General features: G+C 33.5%; 1 protein-coding gene across 7 annotated transcripts in view; it reads left to right on the top strand.

The window, feature by feature from the left end:
• Nucleotides 1–19,843, top strand: part of TUT4 (terminal uridylyl transferase 4) — a 142,045-nt gene that overhangs the window by 99,531 nt on the left and 22,671 nt on the right. For all 7 annotated transcript variants that reach the window (XM_068539883.1, XM_068539881.1, XM_068539880.1 and 4 more), the window contains exons 13-24: nt 1,533–2,233; nt 4,239–4,389; nt 7,475–7,561; nt 9,511–9,614; nt 12,298–12,355; nt 12,439–12,542; nt 12,844–12,933; nt 14,581–14,694; nt 18,725–18,802; nt 18,947–19,124; nt 19,422–19,469; nt 19,558–19,640. In XM_068539883.1, coding sequence (XP_068395984.1) covers nt 1,533–2,233; nt 4,239–4,389; nt 7,475–7,561; nt 9,511–9,614; nt 12,298–12,355; nt 12,439–12,542; nt 12,844–12,933; nt 14,581–14,694; nt 18,725–18,802; nt 18,947–19,124; nt 19,422–19,469; nt 19,558–19,640 — 1,796 coding nt within the window. The remainder of the gene's footprint in view (nt 1–1,532; nt 2,234–4,238; nt 4,390–7,474; nt 7,562–9,510; nt 9,615–12,297; nt 12,356–12,438; nt 12,543–12,843; nt 12,934–14,580; nt 14,695–18,724; nt 18,803–18,946; nt 19,125–19,421; nt 19,470–19,557; nt 19,641–19,843) is intronic.

The following is a 19,843-nucleotide window of genomic DNA, read 5'->3' as shown; positions in this document are numbered from 1 at the left end:
ATTAATGCTTACTTAAAAGTTTCCAATCTGTAAATATTATAATGGCTAGGGTAATTAGCTTGTTTACATGCCTTTATTTTTTAATTGTGGAAAATTTCAAAAATACAGAAAAATAGAATAGTTATATGAATACTGTAAGATATTTTTAAATATATTTGTGTCATAAAATTATGTTAAAGTATAATCTTAAAATCCAGTTTTTCATTGTCTTGTGAAGTACCTCATTTATTGAATATGGCTAAGCTAAAGGAAAAAAGAACAATTGATGCTGACAAATAAGGTTTCACATCAAATCCCAAGAACATTAAGATCTTTAGAGATACAGAAATAAATAGTATGGCTTCTAAATTCTTAATAAAAAATTTAAATTCCGCAACATTTTGCTCACTTTTTATAGATAGGAAATGGAATTTCTGTCCATCACTTTAGTCTGTTTAGACTACGCATTCTTCTCTTACCTCCGTCCTCTGCAGGGCTTCTCTACTGTGAGTTGGACTTACAAATATTCTCATACACTCAAACCCGTACTCATATCTTGTACTCGCTTACATATGGTAAATAAATGAGCTCTGAAGCCTGCAGCCATCATAATTTCTCTCTGCCTTCTTTTTTTTTTTTTCTTCTTTTTCTTCTAGAAAAGGGAAAGAGGCTAAGTAAAGCTTTTAAAAGCCTATGGATTTAGATAACAGTAAAAAGTAACAGATGCCCCAGTCTTAATCTGAAACCTGGCCTATTAATCCTTTCACTTAATGATCTTCAGTAGCGGAGAAAATGTGTGTTGTCTTTTGGGTGGCACTGTTCTTTTTTCCTGGGGCATATTTGTATTTAAGGCTTATAAAATCCAAAAACCCGAAAACATTTTCAGAACTCTGTTCTATGCTCTTAATAATGAGGATTCAGTTGATGCAAGCCTTTTCAGCATAGCCATTTTAGACCGGATCAGAATTTAAATTTTGGTTTAATTTTTACTTTCTTAGGATTTTTTCTACTTTTCTTTCTATTATTTCTCCTTCTTTCTCTCTTTAATTTTCTGATATTACTGAAGTTAAATCTTAAAATCAGTATAACTTGAAGTCTGGAGAGTTTTAGGCTATATTTTATTTGTTTAAATTGCAAGGAATATATAACTGAAGAATATTGTGGCAAGAGATGAAAATTATTACTAGGTCCTGGAGCTTGAAAAATTTCATTCAAAGACAGTATAGGGAAGCATATTGGCACAGCTTTTTCTAGCAATTTCATCATTGAAATTTTGTAATTACTGAGTTGGCCTCCTCAGCCATCCTCTCATTAATTACCTTATTTTATTCTTTTCTCTCTTTTTCTTTTAGTTTTTTATTTTATGACAGAAACAAAGGAAAGATGTTGCTATTTTATTTCCACTACTCAGTTTGCAGGAACCCTCATTGGGAGTTTACCTTAGAAAAATTTTGGGAAAATGTACTCTGCTGACAATGTAGCTGTTCGTATAAGCTTGGAAATGTAGTTTGTTAATAGATACTTAGCTACTGACCTTTTTATTTTTTTACTAGATCCATTTTCAATCAAGAGGAATGTTGCACGGAGCTTAAACAGCCAGCTTGTTTATGAATATGTTGTGGAGAGATTCAGGGCAGCTTATCGGTATTTTGCCTGTCCTCAGAGGAAGGGTGGAAATAAATCTACAGTGGATTCCATTAAAAAAGAGAAGGGAAAAATAAGCAATAAGAAACCAGTGAAGTCTGAAAATATGGCATCCAGTTGTTGCATTCTCCTTGGGGAAAGCACAGAAAAAATAAGTGCAGAAAGAGGTCAGCCTGATAAATATGAAGAAATGGAATGTACATCACAGAGGTGTATTACTGAAGATGATAATTTGTTGATAAATGAACTAGATTTGGCTGAACATGGACAGGAATCTTCATCTCTTTCCACCAATGAAAGCAGTGAATTAGAGCCAAAATCAATTAAGAAACAAGATGTTTTAGTACCTTCAGAAACTTGTTTTAAAAAAGAGCTCACCCAGTATAATTGCATTGATTGTAAATCCCCTGAACCAGATGAATCTGCTGGTACAGACTGCAGGTCAAATTTAGAAACAGAAAGTTCACAGCACATTGTATGCACTGACACATCTGCTACCTCTTGCAACTGCAAAGCTACAGAAGATGCTTCTGACCTTAATGATGATGATAACCACCCCACCCAGGAATTATATTTTGTGTTTGATAAATTTATTTTAACCTCTGGCAAGGTAGGATACAGTTCGTAAACAATCTGTAAGGTTTTGTGGTTGTATGACTCTGTATTTTTAGTTTTTAGATTCAGAAATGTAAAGATAGCTTCTATGATGGTAGACTGTTGTTTTGGAGTGGTATTTTGGTGTATATGTTTCTTTTACTTTTTGTATTTTTGCCTGTAGTTGTCTTTTATGAATGTATATGAAACCTGAAATGTTTCAGCACTCTATTACTAGTTTGTTTGCTTAACTTTCTCATATATGAAAGGATTCATCAGATATCTTATGAAAGTGAGTTTGGTAAAGGCAGCATATGTTTTAAATTTTGCTCATTTTTTTTACGTATGATTATATTTACTTCCACAAAGGAGAATACAGTGTCTGTAAACTTTAATAGTATTCTGTTTTAAAGTTTTTTTGGTGGGGGTCAAAGGTTGGTATATAAACTTAACTAAAGATAGTTGAGTTAAAACTAAGATCAGGAACCAAAAAAAAAATGAATTCAGATCCTGTGTCTGCCACTGAGCTTCTCTTTGGATTTTGGCATATCCCTTATGAGTTATAGGAGTCTTAACTTTTCCACTTTTAAAGTGGGATAGTCTGAACTTTAACTTGATAAATTATAGAAAATAAAAACCTGAGAGAGCAGAAAATAAGCTACTTTGTAACAGAAAATAATTACTTTGTTAATAAAAGTTTTAGGTAAGTTACTTTGCTTCAAGTGTAGTGTACATAATTGAAATAGTATCAGCACCTAGGTTGAAAAAATGATTATATAGATAATGTGTAAATCAAGTAGAATACAAAAAACAACCCCTGAAAAGTCATCAAGTTTTATTGATTTATCGATAATTGTTTATTGACAAGCTTTAGAATTTTTAACCTAATTACTAAGCTGTGTTTCTTCATCCTTTGTAAGGATACTCTGTCCCATTTTGTTTAGGTTGTAGTATTTAGGGCATATGGACTACTAAAAAAGATGAAATAAATGGCAGATACTTAGAAAAGCCTCTTAGTAATATAACTGCAGTTTACGTTTCTTAATACTTTTTTTTCCTGGAACCTTATCTTAGGGTAACTATTTCTCCAATTTTATTTCTCTCTCTAGTTATCTGTAACACTTTTCTAGAATTTTCTGATAAATATGTCATTTTTTAAAAGCTTTAAAAAGCTGATAAAAATTTCTGTGGTACTGTTAATTAGCCCACAGCACAGCATTCCCACAAAGAGAGGTTTCTGTATATATTTGGCTAGGTAAATGTCCAGGCTAACCCTGGAGGAAGAAGCTAAGTTCCTAGGCATATTACAATGAAGAAAAGAGTAGTGCTCTTCCTTAACCGTATGAGGTTTTTTTTCAAGCAGTTGGGATGAATTTTTACTGTTTTGGCCACCTGTCTGGTAGTCTGTTAGAATACATTTGAAATGGTGTTGCAGAGTTTGAAAGTTAAGTTTGTGGCTATTGCATAAGAGTTGTTCCTTGTATGAAGCTGAGTCACGTTTAGAGTTCAGCCCTTTAGTTTGGTTTCTTGAGTACCATGCTAATGTAATGAAATTGAACCAACTAGTCAAGCAATGGTTTCTATAAATGACTGACTCTGAAGATAGAAAATGTTTCAAGTGAAATGAAAGGTGCCACTTGGAATTTCTTTATAATCTACTTTGTTAAAGACCTTAATAGGTTAAAATGTGATGTATGCATTTCATTTTGGGAGCTGATCACACTGTTTGAATTAACCTATACCTTTTGTATCTCCTGGTATTTCCTTTATCTTACATCTTCAGGTAAATCTAATTCTTGGTAATATCATTTTAGTGGAGAAGAAAATTAGTGGTTGGCTCAAAATGTGTTTTTTTTTACATTTAATACTGAATTTCATTAACATGCTTTTTTTTTTAACCTCTTGAAAGTGCAGGTTATCAGACTGAGTTGCATAAAAGTTTCTTTTTGTACTGCTTTGTAAGTGATAATGAAGTCCCTCAATAGTTTATTTATTAGATTCTTTTTTTAACCTTTGTATAGCCGCCAACAATAGTATGCAGCATCTGCAAAAAGGATGGCCATTCAAAAAATGATTGCCCAGAGGATTTCAGGAAAATTGATCTAAAGCCTCTACCACCAATGACAAATCGATTTCGGGAAATACTTGATTTAGTATGTAAAAGATGTTTTGGTAAGTCTTTTATTACTAGAACTACTTCCTAAGACTAGATTATTTCTTAGATTTTGAATATTTATTTTCTTATTTGAAAATAGTTTGCTTACATTTTGTTTGGGTAGAGGTTTTTAAATAGTTTAGAGACCCAACCACATATATTTATTAAATGCCTACTGTGTGCAAGGCACAGTGGTAAATGCCAAGGGGAATGCAGAGACCATAGTGTTGCTTTTAAGGAGCTTGGACTCTGGATTTGTGCTGTCTAATATGGTGGTCACTAGATATATGTGTCTATTTAAATTTAAATTAGCTAAAATAAAATAAAAAATTAAGTTACTCAGTTATACTAGTCACACCTCAAGTATTGAGTAGCTACATGTGGCTAGTGGCTACTGCATTGGACAGTCTGGATAGAGAACATTACCGTCATTGCAATTTTCTTGCACAGTGTTACTCTAAATGGTTGTATAAGACATGTATGAAACTTGCCATAATTGGAAGCAGAATGTGTTACATTCTATAGCAGTGGTAAACAAAATGCAGTTCAGTCAGACACAATTAATTTTAACTGGAGTGGATCAGAGGAATTGGAATTAATGATGTGGCATTTGAGATGGACTGCATTTTCAGATATAAGAGATTATGCATAAAAGCTTAGGGTGTAGTATTTGTTTGAGAGAATAATTGCCTTAAATTTGGTAGAGTATAAGAAAGGTAATAGAGGGAGATAAGGTTATAAAGATTTGGGTAAAGCCTTACATACCATTTTTCAATAAACATTTATGGTGTACCTGGAATAAACCTTCACTCAGCAAACATTTTTTAACTACTTGCTGTGTCCCGGGTAAGATAAAGTTTCTGATGTCATAACATTAGTTCTCCATTGTAATCCCTTCCTTCTACCCTTCCTTATCTTCACCTCCTGCCAGGCAACTACTTATCTGCTTTTTGTCACTATAGATTAATTTGAATTTTTCTAGAGTTCCAGGTAAATAGAATCACATGGAATGTACTTTTTTTTTTTTTTTTTTGATGAGGGGATCTGGCTTCTTTCACTTGGCTTAATTATTTTGAGATTCATCTATGCTGTGATGTGTATCAGTGGTTTATTTCTTTTTATTGCCAAGTTGTGTTCTGTTGTGTGGCTATATCACATTTTGTTTACCACTCACTTGTTGATAAATATTGTGTTTGGTTTCTAAATTTTGGCTATTATAAATAAATATACTGTGTACATTCATGTATGAGTCTGAGTATGGACATATGTTTTGATTTCTCTTGGGTAAATACCTAGGAGTTGAATGGCTGGACCATGGCACATTCTTCTTTAGCAGCTTTATTAAGATATAATTCACTACATTTGTTTTTATTTATTGAGTTATATATTTATCTCAATATGGACTCATAGATGTATTATACTTTGGGTTATAATCCGATAGTACTATTTTTGTTGCCCAAATTGTTCCAAATTTGGCTGTTGGGAGTGCTTTCATTTGGTTCCTGTGACCTTTTGATATATTCCCATCAGTGTGTGGAGTTTTTTGGTTTCTTTTTGTTGTTGTTGTTAGTTTGTTCCTTTGTATTTTAGCACTTTCTTACTTTCTGGCCCTGCAACATACTCCAGGATCATCATGAAAATTTCTGTCTCAGTCCTAGAATTAGACATTTTCCCAAAGAGCCCTGGTTCCTTTATTGGAGAATGGTGTTAGAAACCAAGATGTGTTTAGAGTGCTTGGGTGTTACTGGGTATAGTTGTTTCTAGGTCCTCTCTGAGCAAGAAAATTTATGTGTGTATACTAATCCATGTATATACACGTACCTATAAATATTTCCATGTGACCATCTTACCTTTATTAAGCTAAGCATGTCTTTGTACTGATGTGTCCAAGTCTAATACATTACCTCATGGCTCTTTCTAGCCTCCTCTTTCTGATTATCTGTAAATGTGCAACTCCAACAGTGAGAAACCTGGCTCCCACCATGTGCCACGCATTTATTTAATTGTTCCATTTAAGTACACATGTATAGCATTATCAGAACTGTTATCCTATACCCTGATGGGAAGTAACTTTATCAATTAGAGTACAGTGCTTATGTGCAGTTCCTTTAACCCTTAGTCTTACAGACTCCACTTATTTTCAAAGTTAGATTAGCACCTTTCCCCCCACCCCCACTTGAGTGAAGTTTTCTTATACATTTATAATGTAGCTGGATTCTTTGTTATAGACTGTATTCCATCCTGAGATTCCCTGACCTCCTAGATGATTTTTAAAAATTTTCATATCATAAAGTTGACTCTTCATACTGCAGAGTTCTGTTGGTGTTTACAAGTGCATCATGTCATATATTACCATTAGAGTATCACACAGAATAGTTTCTCCAATCCAAAAAAAAATCACCTGTATTTCAGCTATTCAGCTTGCAACCACTAATGATGCATTTGTTTTTCAAAAGCTGAATATTAATTTAATTCCTTACTATATTAACTCTTGGGTATGAGTCTGGAGGAGGAGATAGAAAAAAAAAAAAGACTATTCTTAAGTAGTGTATGGTCTTATTTGGAAAAATAAGATGACTATAAATGAAATAACTAGAAAACTGAAAGGACAGTATAAACACTGGCAAGTGGTTTGAAGAACTAAGGAAATTCAATTAAGGAGAGGTCATTAAAGGCTGTGATTGGACAAAGAAGCTTATAGGGAAGGTATGAATCTTGACCAGGCATTTGAGGGAACTGTTAGATTTGATTGAGTTGGGTACCTAGTGTAATAGTATGACAGTAGTCTTAACAGGAGGGGAAAAACCAGCATGTATATGGCAGAGAGTGGATTGTCTGAAAAAAAAAATTAAGTAATTTGTAGAAGAAAGTATATCTTGTAGCTGTTTCACAGGGAAAGTGATCATGTGAAATATACATAGATCTGTAAAGTTATTTTTCTGTTCTTTCTCTGCTCCTTCCTTCCCCAGTAACATTTATGATTTTAATGTCAGAGAGTCAACAAATAATGAAGAAAAGTAAAGTTTTTAGGGTAAAAAATTGAAGACATTTTCAGATTTCATTCTCCTTACTTTTCTTTTTCCTTCTCTTTTTTTAACTTAGATGAATTGTCACCACCTTTTTCTGAACAACACAACAGGGAGCAAATTTTAATTGGCTTGGAAAAGTTTATTCAAAAAGAATATGATGGTATGTTGTATGTCAAAATTGATTGCTTTTGTTATTATAGTTACCTGGTCTGAGTTTCATTCATTTGTTTAAAAAGTGTTTATTGCATGTTATATGTTAGGTACTATTGTAGGTGCTGGGGATACAGTGCTAATAAAAGAGGTGAAACCGGCTCTCATGAAGCTTATATTAAGAGGGGTGACAGATAGTCAACTGACAAGTAAATAATATATCAGGAAATAATAAACACTGTTAAAGTACAGGAGTTAGAACGATAGTGATGAGGTGTTATGGTAGTTCTCTCTGGTAAGGTGACATTTGAGCAGAGCCGTGAATAATATAAAGGAGCAAATTATTATGAATATTCAAGGAGAGAACATTCGAGAGAGAAGGAGCAGCAAGTACAGTACCCCATGACTCAATTATGTTTGACATGCTTGAAAGTTAGTGTGGCTTGAGTGGAGTGTGTGAGGTAGACTGTAATAGAAAGGTGGGATCAGAGAGTTAACCTAGAGTTTGGATCATTAGAGTCTTATAGGTGTTGGTAGAAGGACTTTGAATTTTATTTTGAATGTCTAATGAGAAGGCTTCTGGAGGGTTTTAACACATAAGTGACATGATGTGAGAGAATGAGTACAGGTCCATAAGAATAGAAGCAAGCAGAACATTTAAGAAGCTGTTGCATAAGTTCAGATGAGACATAATAGTGATTTGGAAGAGTAGGTGAGAAGTGGTCAGATTGAGGATATATTTTGAACGTAGAGTCAACAGGATTTGCTGATGCATTACATGTTAGATGTGACAAAAAGAAAGGAGTCAAGGATGGTTTCAGGATTTTTCCTTCACTAGTTGGGTGGTGCTGTTTAATTGAGATGGCAAAAAAATAGCAGAAGGGGGCAGGTTTTGGGCATGGGGTAAAGAATCAAGAGTTCTGTGGCCAAATATTTTAGAAAAGGATAAAGAGTTCATTTATGATCAGAATGAACTTACACCTTTAAAATATGATCTGTTTTGTGGTACAGGATTCTATTTTTAATTATATTTGCTAGTGTATAAAGTATTGACCAAATCTAAGTTCTTGTTATATTAAACCCATGCACTTTTTATTTGCTGATGAATGTAGCTTCTTTTATATCTCTCGGTTGTCATTGATTTCAAGTAGGGCATCAGAACTGAATAGGAGGATTAAGTTTGAAAATACAGAATTTGTTATCTAAATATGTAGGCTACAAGAATTAATAGGGAGAATAATCCAATCTTGTTAAGCCACAGCTTATTGAGTGACACTAATAAGCATGAAGGAATAACCCTAATTATATATATATATATATATATATATATATATATATATATATATATATAAATATTATTATATATATAACTATATATATAATAATTGTGTATATAATTTATATCAAATGGATTAATCCCTCACTTTAGAGGAGAATTAATTCTATATACGAAGATGATATTTGTAAAACTATTTGAATTGTGCCCTGAAGAAACTAGTTTATTTCCAAGAGATAAATCTCTAAATATTGATCTTAACTGTTGGTATTGATGTTGAGAATGAATAAAAGTAGATGAATTTATGAGGTCGTTAAGTTGGAAGAAGGTGAAGGAATTGGTAAGTGTTTGGATGTGAAAGTTGAGAGGTGTTAAGAACCACATGTATATTTCTGAATAATAGTAAGTTTGAGGTGAAGTTGCTAGTTTAGTTTTGACTTGTTGAATTTATGATGTCTGTGGAAAAATGGGAAAAGCAGTTAGATACATGGGCGTGAGATTTTGGGGAGAAGACCTGGGCTTTAGGTGAGTGTTTTGGAATTTCTCAGTGTATCTGCTAATGGTAGATAATTTAAGCCGTGGAATTGGATAAGATTATCCTGTGGTAGGCCATTAGCAGTTAATAGAAGACTCCTCTTTCCTGATAATTATAAAACTTTTGACTTTTGTTTTCCTTTGCTTAGAAAAGGCAAGATTGTGCTTATTTGGCTCTTCTAAGAATGGATTTGGATTTCGTGATAGTGATCTGGATATTTGTATGACCCTTGAAGGCCATGAAAATGCAGAGGTAAGAGTGTTTGGAAAGTGATGTGGAAGTTTATTTTCTTCTAGTGATGAGTCTTTTTTAAATTTTGTATGTAGAATTGATAAAAATGTAAGGTGTCATTCTTTGTATAAATACATTAGCAGTAGCAGTGTTTGAAATGTAGAAGCATTAGCATTATCGTTTTAGAAGACATTCAAGTATTTAAGTAAGTACATTTACTGTTCAGTGATTTTATAATGCAAAAACCATGTCACAGATAGTTACAAGTGCTTTTCAATGAATTTGTGGAAAAAATATACCATAGAGTTGGAATTTTTTTCATTAGAGCCAATGAAAAACTGTTGCTTCAGTTTGGTAGTGAACATTGATCTCACTTACTCTGTCTTTTCATATCTCTTACATTAGGTGATGTCTCTGTATCACTAAAGATAGAAAATAAAGGTGGACATTTAATTTATAAATGGATTGCGTTCTACAAGTTGATTATAATTTGGGGGTACTCAAAACACATTTTTTTCCGTAGAAGCATTGTTATAAATTATGTGTTCTAGGCTAGCTTTTAGGAACTCATTTTGTGTGGGGAGGGGAACTAACATTTGAGCCCCCAGTATACACTTTTACATACATTATCTCATTTCACTCTTACAACCACCTTCGAGGTAGATAATTTCCCCCATTTTACAGATGAGGAAACTGAGGCTTTGAGAGATAAACTGACTTGCTCAAGTTCACACAGCTAGTAAATGTTGGAGCCGGGATTCGTACCCAGGTCTGTCTGACTCCAGAGTTCATGCTCTTTCCATTGTATCCCACTGCTTCTCTGTAATTTAATTAACCCATAATGTAGTTGAAATATAGTACTAATAGTACTGTAGAACCTAACCCCTACTTTCTGAAATTGAAAGCTTTCTGAGTTCCACCGTGAGATGCCAGGAGCAAACCTTCCCCCAGAGCAGTCTCAGCAGTGAGAGTGGGTACTTATGTTTTCCTTTTTTGTGTACCACACCTCAACAGTGGGAATGAGATTGTCCGAGCTCCAGTAAAGAAAGGGACTGAATGGACAGGGAAGAAGTGTCCCAGGCCTTCCTAGCAGCAACTAGAAAAGGAGGGTATCTCAGTCGTTGCTCGTTTCTTTAACAGCATAGCTGTTGGTATTTATGTTTCAAAATCAGGGACTGCTTGCAAGATTGGGGTGAGGCCAAGCTTCTGGCATCTTTAGTGGTGTCAGTATAGCCTCTGTTGTAATATAAAAGAATTCAGCAGAATAGTGTACCTGTGCATTTCTGAAATAGTTTTTTCAAAAGGTGTTTTTTAAATTGTTAGAACCAAAGAAAAGATGGCAGTGATACCTGGTAGATGCTTATTTCTGGTTCCAAGAAATTGCTTCTGGTGTTAATTAATATCTTTTTGTTCTATAAAGGAAATGAAAAGTTACAAATTTTTTAGTTCTCCTTAACCTACTTCTACTCAATGCCATCTCCTTGGAAAGAGGCTTCGCCTTTCCATTCTGGAGGGCAGGAATTGAGGGAATAGGAAGTGGTTTTTACCCAGGAAGGAGGTTAGGGTTTTAGATCCCTTCTATGTAAAATTTAATAATCAGATGTCTCATCACCAAGGGTTTGTATACTATATATTACCTGTGCCATTCACTCTGGGAAGTTGAAACAATGAAAATGAGTAAATTATTTTCTTCCAGATGAGCCATAATGGAAACTTTTAATTTAGCATAAATTGTATCTTTGTATAATAAAGAGAAAAACAACCTCCTTTATTATGTGTTAATTCTAAAGATTCCCTTGGAATCCCCAGGTTAAGCTGCAATGACTACTGCTCTCTTGTAGCTAAAAAGGGCATGTTGGGGATATGCAAAAGTGATTTTAGTAGTAGATGTGGGCATTGAGCTTAATCCAGTTAATTTATGCCGTTATCTTCCTTGTTCCTTATATTAGGGTTATCGTTACCATATCAACTTTGCTGCCTAGTTTTTAAATAACCAACACATTTAAATTTGCAGAGGTAAGAGGTTTTTTTTGAAGAAATAGGTGCTGGTAATAGTAGGATTTTTCTTCTTTTCCTCATCAACATATGATAATAAATAGCTGACAGACTTAAAGTGCTACTTTGTATGAAGTATGCTGCTGAATGCTTTACATAGGTGTCTCATGTAATCCTTCCAGCTCCTTTATAAAAGAGTAGGAGTTGATGATTATCTTGATTTTATAAGTAGTATGAGCCTCAGAGGGGTTAAGGATCTGGTCAGAGTCACACAGCTAGTCAGTACTTAGTTCAAGATTTGAATCCAGGTTTGTCTAAATTCACAGCCTATGTTCTTAATCACTATACTGTTTTCCCTTCACCAAACCCATCTCTAGTTTTTATCCATGTATTTGAAAACATTATTCTCCTGTTTTTGTGCTTCTCAAACTTTAATGTGGATGTGAATTACCTGGGAATGTTGTTACTGTGCAGTTTATGATTCAGTAGACCGGAGTGGACACTGAGATTCTGCATTTCTATCAAGTTTCCAGGTGTTGGTGATACTGCAGGTCTATGGACCATGTTCTTTGACTAGCAAGGGTATATAGACCTTCTGGCTAGAGATTTTAAGTGCTAATATTAGATGTCTAGATTAAAATAGAATTTGCACAAGACCAAGTTGAGTCAGGCAAACTTTAATTTATTATTTATTTCTTTTGTTTTTTAGAAATTAAATTGTAAGGAAATAATTGAAAATTTGGCGAAAATTCTTAAGAGACATCCAGGTATGAACTTTAAAACAACAGAAATTTTTTTTTAGTTTTATGAAAATTATTTAACCTAGTGAAGTTTTTTTTTTTTAAATCAGGTTTAAGAAACATTTTGCCTATAACTACTGCCAAAGTGCCTATAGTAAAATTTGAACACAGACGAAGTGGTTTAGAAGGCGATATCAGTTTATATAATACGTTGGTAAGTTTCACTGTCTGTAAAGACCCAGGTATGTTTACCGTTGTCATTTTAAAAGTTTACAGATCACTGACTGTACCTTTATGTTTAAAACTTACGAATGTGGTTAGTATAGGGAAAAAAAATTTTATCAGTCATCTTAACATTTCCTTCAGATTGACGGTTAATTTTTGCTTGACTCATTTACAGGTATTTTAAGTTTAACATTTATATATATTCTATGTGGAGTTTATCTTTTTAGCTGATCTGTAAGTTTAATTTTAATAAATTTGAAATGCTTTCAAATATGTAATTTATTTTTCAGGCTCAGCATAACACAAGAATGCTAGCTACATATGCAGCTATTGATCCTAGAGTGCAGTACTTGGGATATACTATGAAAGTGTTTGCTAAGGTATTTATGAAAAAGTTAATGATCTGCTTTGTTATAATACTCATGATATTAAAGTAAAACATGCTGATGTCAGACTTGTGACAAATGTTTTCTCAGTTTTGTTTACCTGAGCTTTTAAGAAGAAACTGTCAATATTAAATGGTTTAAAGTTATACCTTTCAGAGTAGGGTGATTCTTAGTTTTTTTCTGTGTTTGCTCTCCTCTCATAGGTAACACTCTAGTAAATTTCTCATAGTATAATTTCTCAATGCAGTAATGATTTCCAACCCTAGGCATGGGAGTTGGCATACCATCCTAGTTAAAAAGCTCTGGGTTAGGAAATCTGGTGTTTGGGTTTAGTGGTAAATTTTTCTGGCCAAGAAAACAAAGCAATACCAATAAAACCTAATGTTTCCCCTATTATAACACTTAAAATACTGAATTCTGTTTTCTTGGTTGTTTTGCTAAGTGAGTAAACTCCATGAGGGTTGAGGCCTCTGTATCTTTATTTCAGTGTAGTGCCTGCCTTATGGTAGGTGCTCAGTAAATAGTTAATTTTGTGAATGTGTTGGTGGAAGGGTTTTAGTAGGGGAGTGACTTGGTTACATTTTCATTTCATAAAGCCGACTCTTCCAAAAGGGAGACATATTTGTTTAGATATTCCTATACATGTCTTTATGGACAGAATCATCTTAGAAAAGGAAGGCATCCAGCCACATACTACAAATCATTTGATACAGCTAGTCTTCTACATTCACCTCACAGAATAACTCCAACATGACAGTTCCTTACTCTCATTGAGTTTGGGTAATGAAATCAAATGGTTCATGTCAGAAAAATTATTCCTCTCCCTTTATATAATATCAGCTAAAGCTTTACTCAAGGGAAGTCTCTGAGGATTCTTTCAGGGTTTTTTTTTAATTAAAAAAATTTTTTTTGAATAGCCAACGTATTCATGTGGTTCAAAAATTAAAAGGTCTAATGGGATTTATGGCAGAAAATCTTCCTTCTACATCTGTCTCCTAGCCAACCTTTGCCTCTTAGAGGCAAACAGTGTTAAACGTTCCTCTGTATCCTTCCAGAAATATGTTATTCCAGTGCAAGCAAATGCATAAATTTCCTGCCTCTTTTTATTATAGGTATAAACACACTGAAAACACTGTTTTGTACTTTGCTTTTTTAACTGAGCAATAAATATTGGAGATTATTTCCTATTAGTATACTAAGAGTTTCCTTTTTTTTTAATGGCTGCATACTATTCCATTGTGTGGATAGTCATCAGTTTTTTAAACCTGTACTTTACTGATGAGCTTTAAGTTCCTTCTCATATTTTACTATTAAAATAGTGTTACAATAGAAATTTTATTTAGTCATTTCACATGTTTCTTGGCATATTTACAGGATAAATTCTTAGAATAGAATTGATACATTAAGGGAAATGTGCTTTTATAATTTTGATATTGCCAAATTATTCTTCATGAAATTTATGCTACTGTATACTCTTTAATGTATGAGTACCTGTTTACCCATACCCTCTATAACAGCTTGTTATTGAACTTTTGGGTATTTGATGGTTTGATGGGTTTAAAAAATGGTGTCTTAAGGTAGTCAATACTTCTGCATGGAATAAGATTCTGAAGTTTTATTTTCAATCATTATTTTTTTTAGCGATGTGACATTGGAGATGCTTCCAGGGGAAGTTTATCTTCATATGCTTATATCCTTATGGTGCTGTACTTTCTGCAGCAGAGAAAACCACCTGTTATCCCAGTTCTACAAGAGGTAAATGTTTAAGAAAACTATAAAGGCGTTTCTATGTAGGTGTATACACTCTAAATATAGTAGATCTTGCTCAGTTCATGAGATCATGAAAGATTTTTCCATCATGGATATCCTAAGTTTTCTTCTTTCATTAATGGTTTAATCAAATAATGAACTTTTTGAAAAGCTTATTATGGGAGAATATAGACTACCAAAAGACTACTAGATGAATAGAACTATTGAATATCTTTTGCAACATTTTTGTATTTCACAGTCTTAGAATGCTGCCAATGATTATGAAATTTGTAGCCATTCATGAACTTATATATTATAGTCTCTCAGTTGCAAATACATAAGTTTCTTCTTTTCAGAGTATTCTCCCTCCTCCTGCTTGGCAATGAAGTTTGATTTATTCCTGTATATACTTTGGTCAACTTTGTGAATTTTGGTTGAGAAAGAAACACAAGGAAATTCTTCCTTATCTCTGTAAGGTCATGTTAATTGCATTAAGCATAAGAATGTACATCAAAAGAAACAGATTATACTCATATTTACTCGGATTTGGTGACTCATAGAGTCTCTTTTTGTAGTCAATTTATACTCTCTAAAATAGATACAAAGGAGTTCTTAATCATCCATCTGTTCCTCCTCATTCTTGGCACAAAGTGGATTTGCAAGCATTGGGGTGGATCAGGTTCTAATTCCTTAGGTAGGTGGTTATTTTGAGGTAGGTGAGAAGCATCAGAATTGTTTGGAAAATCACATTCTGATTTCACATAAACTTTGATAGTCATGGCAAAGAAGAGTATCACAAAATAGCAAGCCATATGTGCTTGTCAGATGGCCTTAGTAAGTTTTTAAAAGTTCTAATGAATGCCATGTGGTTTTAACAGCATTTCTTTCCCTCTTTTAAACAAATAGTGGGAGAGAAATAAAAAATTTAAACGTCCTTTCCTAACAGAAAAATTTAAGTTGCTTGAATCTATGTTGAGTGATGTTTGTTTTTTAACAAGGTTGTTCACTATAGGATATTTAAAACTTTGCATGAATTAATTAGGCCTGCCAAGGCCAAGATTATTCTCTGTATTAGTCTAATTGTTGTTAAGGCTTTAAATTTGGGGATCTTATGCATAATTGCCCCAGTAATATTATAGCAGCCATTTGCTATAATTTGCTGTGACTTTGATAGAATACTGTGATTAACCCAAATGGAACACAAATTTTGTTTTCATTGTGGTTTGTCTCTGTTCTCTCATTATGTTACCCATGGATGAGGAACCATTGAGGCAGCATGATATAATGGAAACAGCGGTCAGAGCATGATTTTGGAGCCAGAGATAACTGGTCTGAATCCTAATTTTGACATGTGGCCTTCAACAAGCTGCCTGACTGCCACTAGTCTGAATTTTATCATCAGCAAAAATGTAATAATAGTAGTATTATTTCAGTGTTGATATAAGGAACAGAGACATCAAATGCCTTTGAATGTAGTAGATGCTAAAGTAGGAGTTTATAAATGGTGGTTGCTCTTATTATTACTTTTATTATTTTTATTATCATTAGCAGCTTTATTAACATTATTATTGGAAAAATGTAGGTAGGATTGCTGTAGCCAACTTCAAGAACTGTTCCATTATCTGCTTAACAGACAGTGATTGATGAAATGAGAGACAGTCCATGGGATGTTTTCCATCATAATGAGCTCTGATTGTGGGGGGCTTTGTGATACATATGAACTGATGATATATGGATTTTTGCTTCTGGCCTTTTTTGCTTGTCATATGGGACCCCTTGTCCATTGCTCTGGCATCATTTAAGTATTGATCATTGGCATCGATCAACTTTTAAGGGTAAGGATATGTTTAATGAAGCTGATGATCTTTGACTCCTTTTGTAATTGAACCTAAACTTTAAGTGACTGGGTGTAATAACTAAGGCTCTGCTAAGAGTGTTTTTCATGATCAACAATACAGAGTTCTTTAGGTCAAAAGGAGCTTTCCTAAGAATGATTTTGCTGTATTCCAGCAATCATCATAAGTAAAAGTAAATTTTCACATAAAAATTAATACTAAGAGAGGATTAGGGAGTGTTAGTGTCACTTGATATTATGAACTATGTTTTCTTAGCTTATATCAGCTTAAAAATTGCAACTGAATGGATGAACCTTGAGGACATTATGCTAAGTGAAATAAACCAGTCACAAAAGGACAAATACTATATGATTCCATTTATAGGAGGTACCTAGGGTAGTCAGATTCATAGAGACAGAAAGTAGAATGGTGGTTGCCAGGGGCTGGCAGGAGAGAGGAGTGGGAAATTATTGTTTAATAGGTTCAGAGTTTCATTTGTATAAGATGAGAAGAATTCTGTGGATGGATGGTGATGATGATAGCACAACAATGTGAACGCACTTAATGCCACTGAACTGTACTCTTAAAAATGACTTAAGATGGTAAATTTCATTATGTGTGTTTTACCACAACTAAAAAAATTACAATTTAAATATAGCAGTAGATATATATATGGCTTATTTTATATATAAAATACCATAATAAAATAAGAAATATGGAAATGTACAGGGTCACTCCTTGTGCAAACTTGTTTGGTGAGGTTTTAGAGAGAAGGCTTGAGTGCTTGAGTAGAGGATGATTGCTGTTGAGAGAAAGAAAAGAGAGAAACAGAAAGAGAAGGTAAATGTGTTGTGTGTTTGCAAAAGAAAGAGAGGATAGTATTAGTACTTCTAAGGGCTGAAACAGAGTGGAGAGTTAAGCACTATGAAACAAGAGAGTTCATTAAAACAGGTTGCAAATCAGTGATTAAATGCCCTCCAAAGCCCACAGGTCCAGTTTACTGTGTTATTAGCCAACATAATTGGGTTTGGATGTTGGTTGTTTCTCAAAAGTTAAGAATTCTGTTAAAGTAATCAAGGTCTAAAGAGGCAGCTTGTATAATAGCATCTTAATCTATGAAGGAGCCATGAGGACCACCTTATCTAGTGGTTTTAAAGTATGTTTTGGTAAGCTCTAGGAGCTCAATAGTGTATGTGTGAGGAGTGGAGGAAGGAAAAGATAAGGTATAGTTTTCTCCACTCAGGCTTTTATCAGAGTACCTCTGTTTTTATCTGTTTTACATGTTGAACTTACAGGAAGGTTCCATTTTAGGAAGGAGTTCTACAGCTTAAAAGAAAAATAAAATTGGAAGAAAACTGACCTAATTAAGCTAATCTCTTATTGTCATTGGGAAAACTGAGGATTTGGAAGGATAATTGTCTTGTCCAGAATCACTACTTGGCAGGACTAAGACTAGAAATGAGGTCTGCTGACTCTGAACTTATTCCAACTTTTTACTTTATTGCATCTCTTTCTTAAAACTCCTATAGAAAATAAGTCTCAAAATTGCTTGTAGAGGTCAGTTGTGCCTGTACAGTCATCTTGTGGAATTCTTCTAGTAAAGTAGCATTACCTTCCCCCCTTTCCTTAGGACAGTGAATTACTGTTCATAATTAATCATGAAGATTTCACGATCTTTATCAAAATGTCAAGGAAAGCTACCTAATTTTCTGTTCTAAAAAATCAATGTCCAGGCCCTTTTCAACCTCATCTGATACAGATAACTGATTAAAGGTACTAGAGCCCTTCCCCACAACAAATAGCTTCTTCGATTTCCTTTAAGGTATACAGTCAATAAGTATTATCTCTTATGTATTTCTGCGTCTGTGATCCTTTGATGAAAATGCTATTTTCATCTGCTTTTTCTTTAGTTTTACTTCATTAAACTTGGGCTGGATGTGTTTTGATAGCCACATAGATAATATTAAATGTATCGTTTGGAGAGTCTGAGGTTCTTAAGATATCCTTTCCCAGCTTTGGTCTTTCAGATACATTTTATTCATTAATAACTTGACATCAGATTATACCATCTTGACATGTTCCTTTTGGAATAAGTGTTTCACTATGTCTATTATAGGTAAATTCTAAAATGATATGAGGGTATTTAGGCTTTTGGGTTGGATGGCTTGAAATCTAATAGTAAAATTGATTTTTTAATGCAGATCTTTGATGGAAAACAGATTCCACAGAGAATGGTTGACGGATGGAATGCTTTTTTCTTTGATAAAACAGAAGAACTGGTAATTTTTTCATAGTTTTTATGTTATGGAATGCCCACTGATGCATGTTAGGATTTGCATAATTTAATTTAATAATTTTACTTGGACTTGGGGGTCCATATTTTGGATAAGTATAGACATGTCTCTCTTTTTTCTCACCTGTAGAAAAAACGTTTACCTTCACTTGGAAAGAACACAGAAACATTAGGAGAGCTTTGGTTGGGACTGCTTCGCTTCTATACTGAAGAATTTGATTTCAAAGAATATGTAATTAGCATTCGGCAGAAAAAGCTGTTGACAACTTTTGAGAAGCAGTGGACGTCCAAATGCATTGCGATTGAAGGTAATCATTCAGCTGATATTAATTCAGGAACAACACGAAACAGAGCAAAACAGAACAAAAAGCCAGTTTTATTTGGCCAGTGAAACTGAGGGGAAAACTGAAACACATTAGAATTTGGAAGATTCTTCCTCTTGGTTTTTATCAGTTTCCATCCTTTAATGTGTAATTATAAAAGAATAATTTTCTGACTTTGATGGTCTGAGTTACGTAGTGTTAAACTCTAGTTATGGCTACTAACTATATTTATGTTACAATGAGCATAATTCTTAAATAAAAAATAAAATATTTCTTTTCTAGACCCTTTTGATTTGAATCATAACCTTGGTGCTGGAGTTTCTAGAAAAAGTAAGTTTTAAATATAGAAATCCCCTACTTTTAAAGCTCTTACACATTAAGGTCTGCATCTTTATTGTTTTTCTTCTTTCTTCAATAGTGACCAATTTCATCATGAAAGCATTTATCAATGGAAGGAAACTTTTTGGTACCCCCTTTTATCCACTCATTGGCAGAGAAGCTGTAAGTTTACATAATTTGAATTCTGAATCTTCTCTTTTTCCTTATAGAATTTTTTTTTTTTTTTTTTTTTTTTTTTTTTTGTAGTACAGGAAACCTAATCCTGTTCCAAGTTGGTGTTAGGAATAGGGAAAGAGAACTCCATTTTTTCTTTCTTTTTAAAAAATATTTATTTATTTATTTATTTGGCTGTGCCGGGTCTATTT

This window comes from Eschrichtius robustus, chromosome 3, assembly GCF_028021215.1.
Source record: "Eschrichtius robustus isolate mEscRob2 chromosome 3, mEscRob2.pri, whole genome shotgun sequence".
Taxonomy (NCBI): domain Eukaryota; kingdom Metazoa; phylum Chordata; class Mammalia; order Artiodactyla; family Eschrichtiidae; genus Eschrichtius; species Eschrichtius robustus.
Note: the sequence above shows the minus strand (reverse complement) of the source record. Positions and strands in the feature narration are given on the sequence as shown.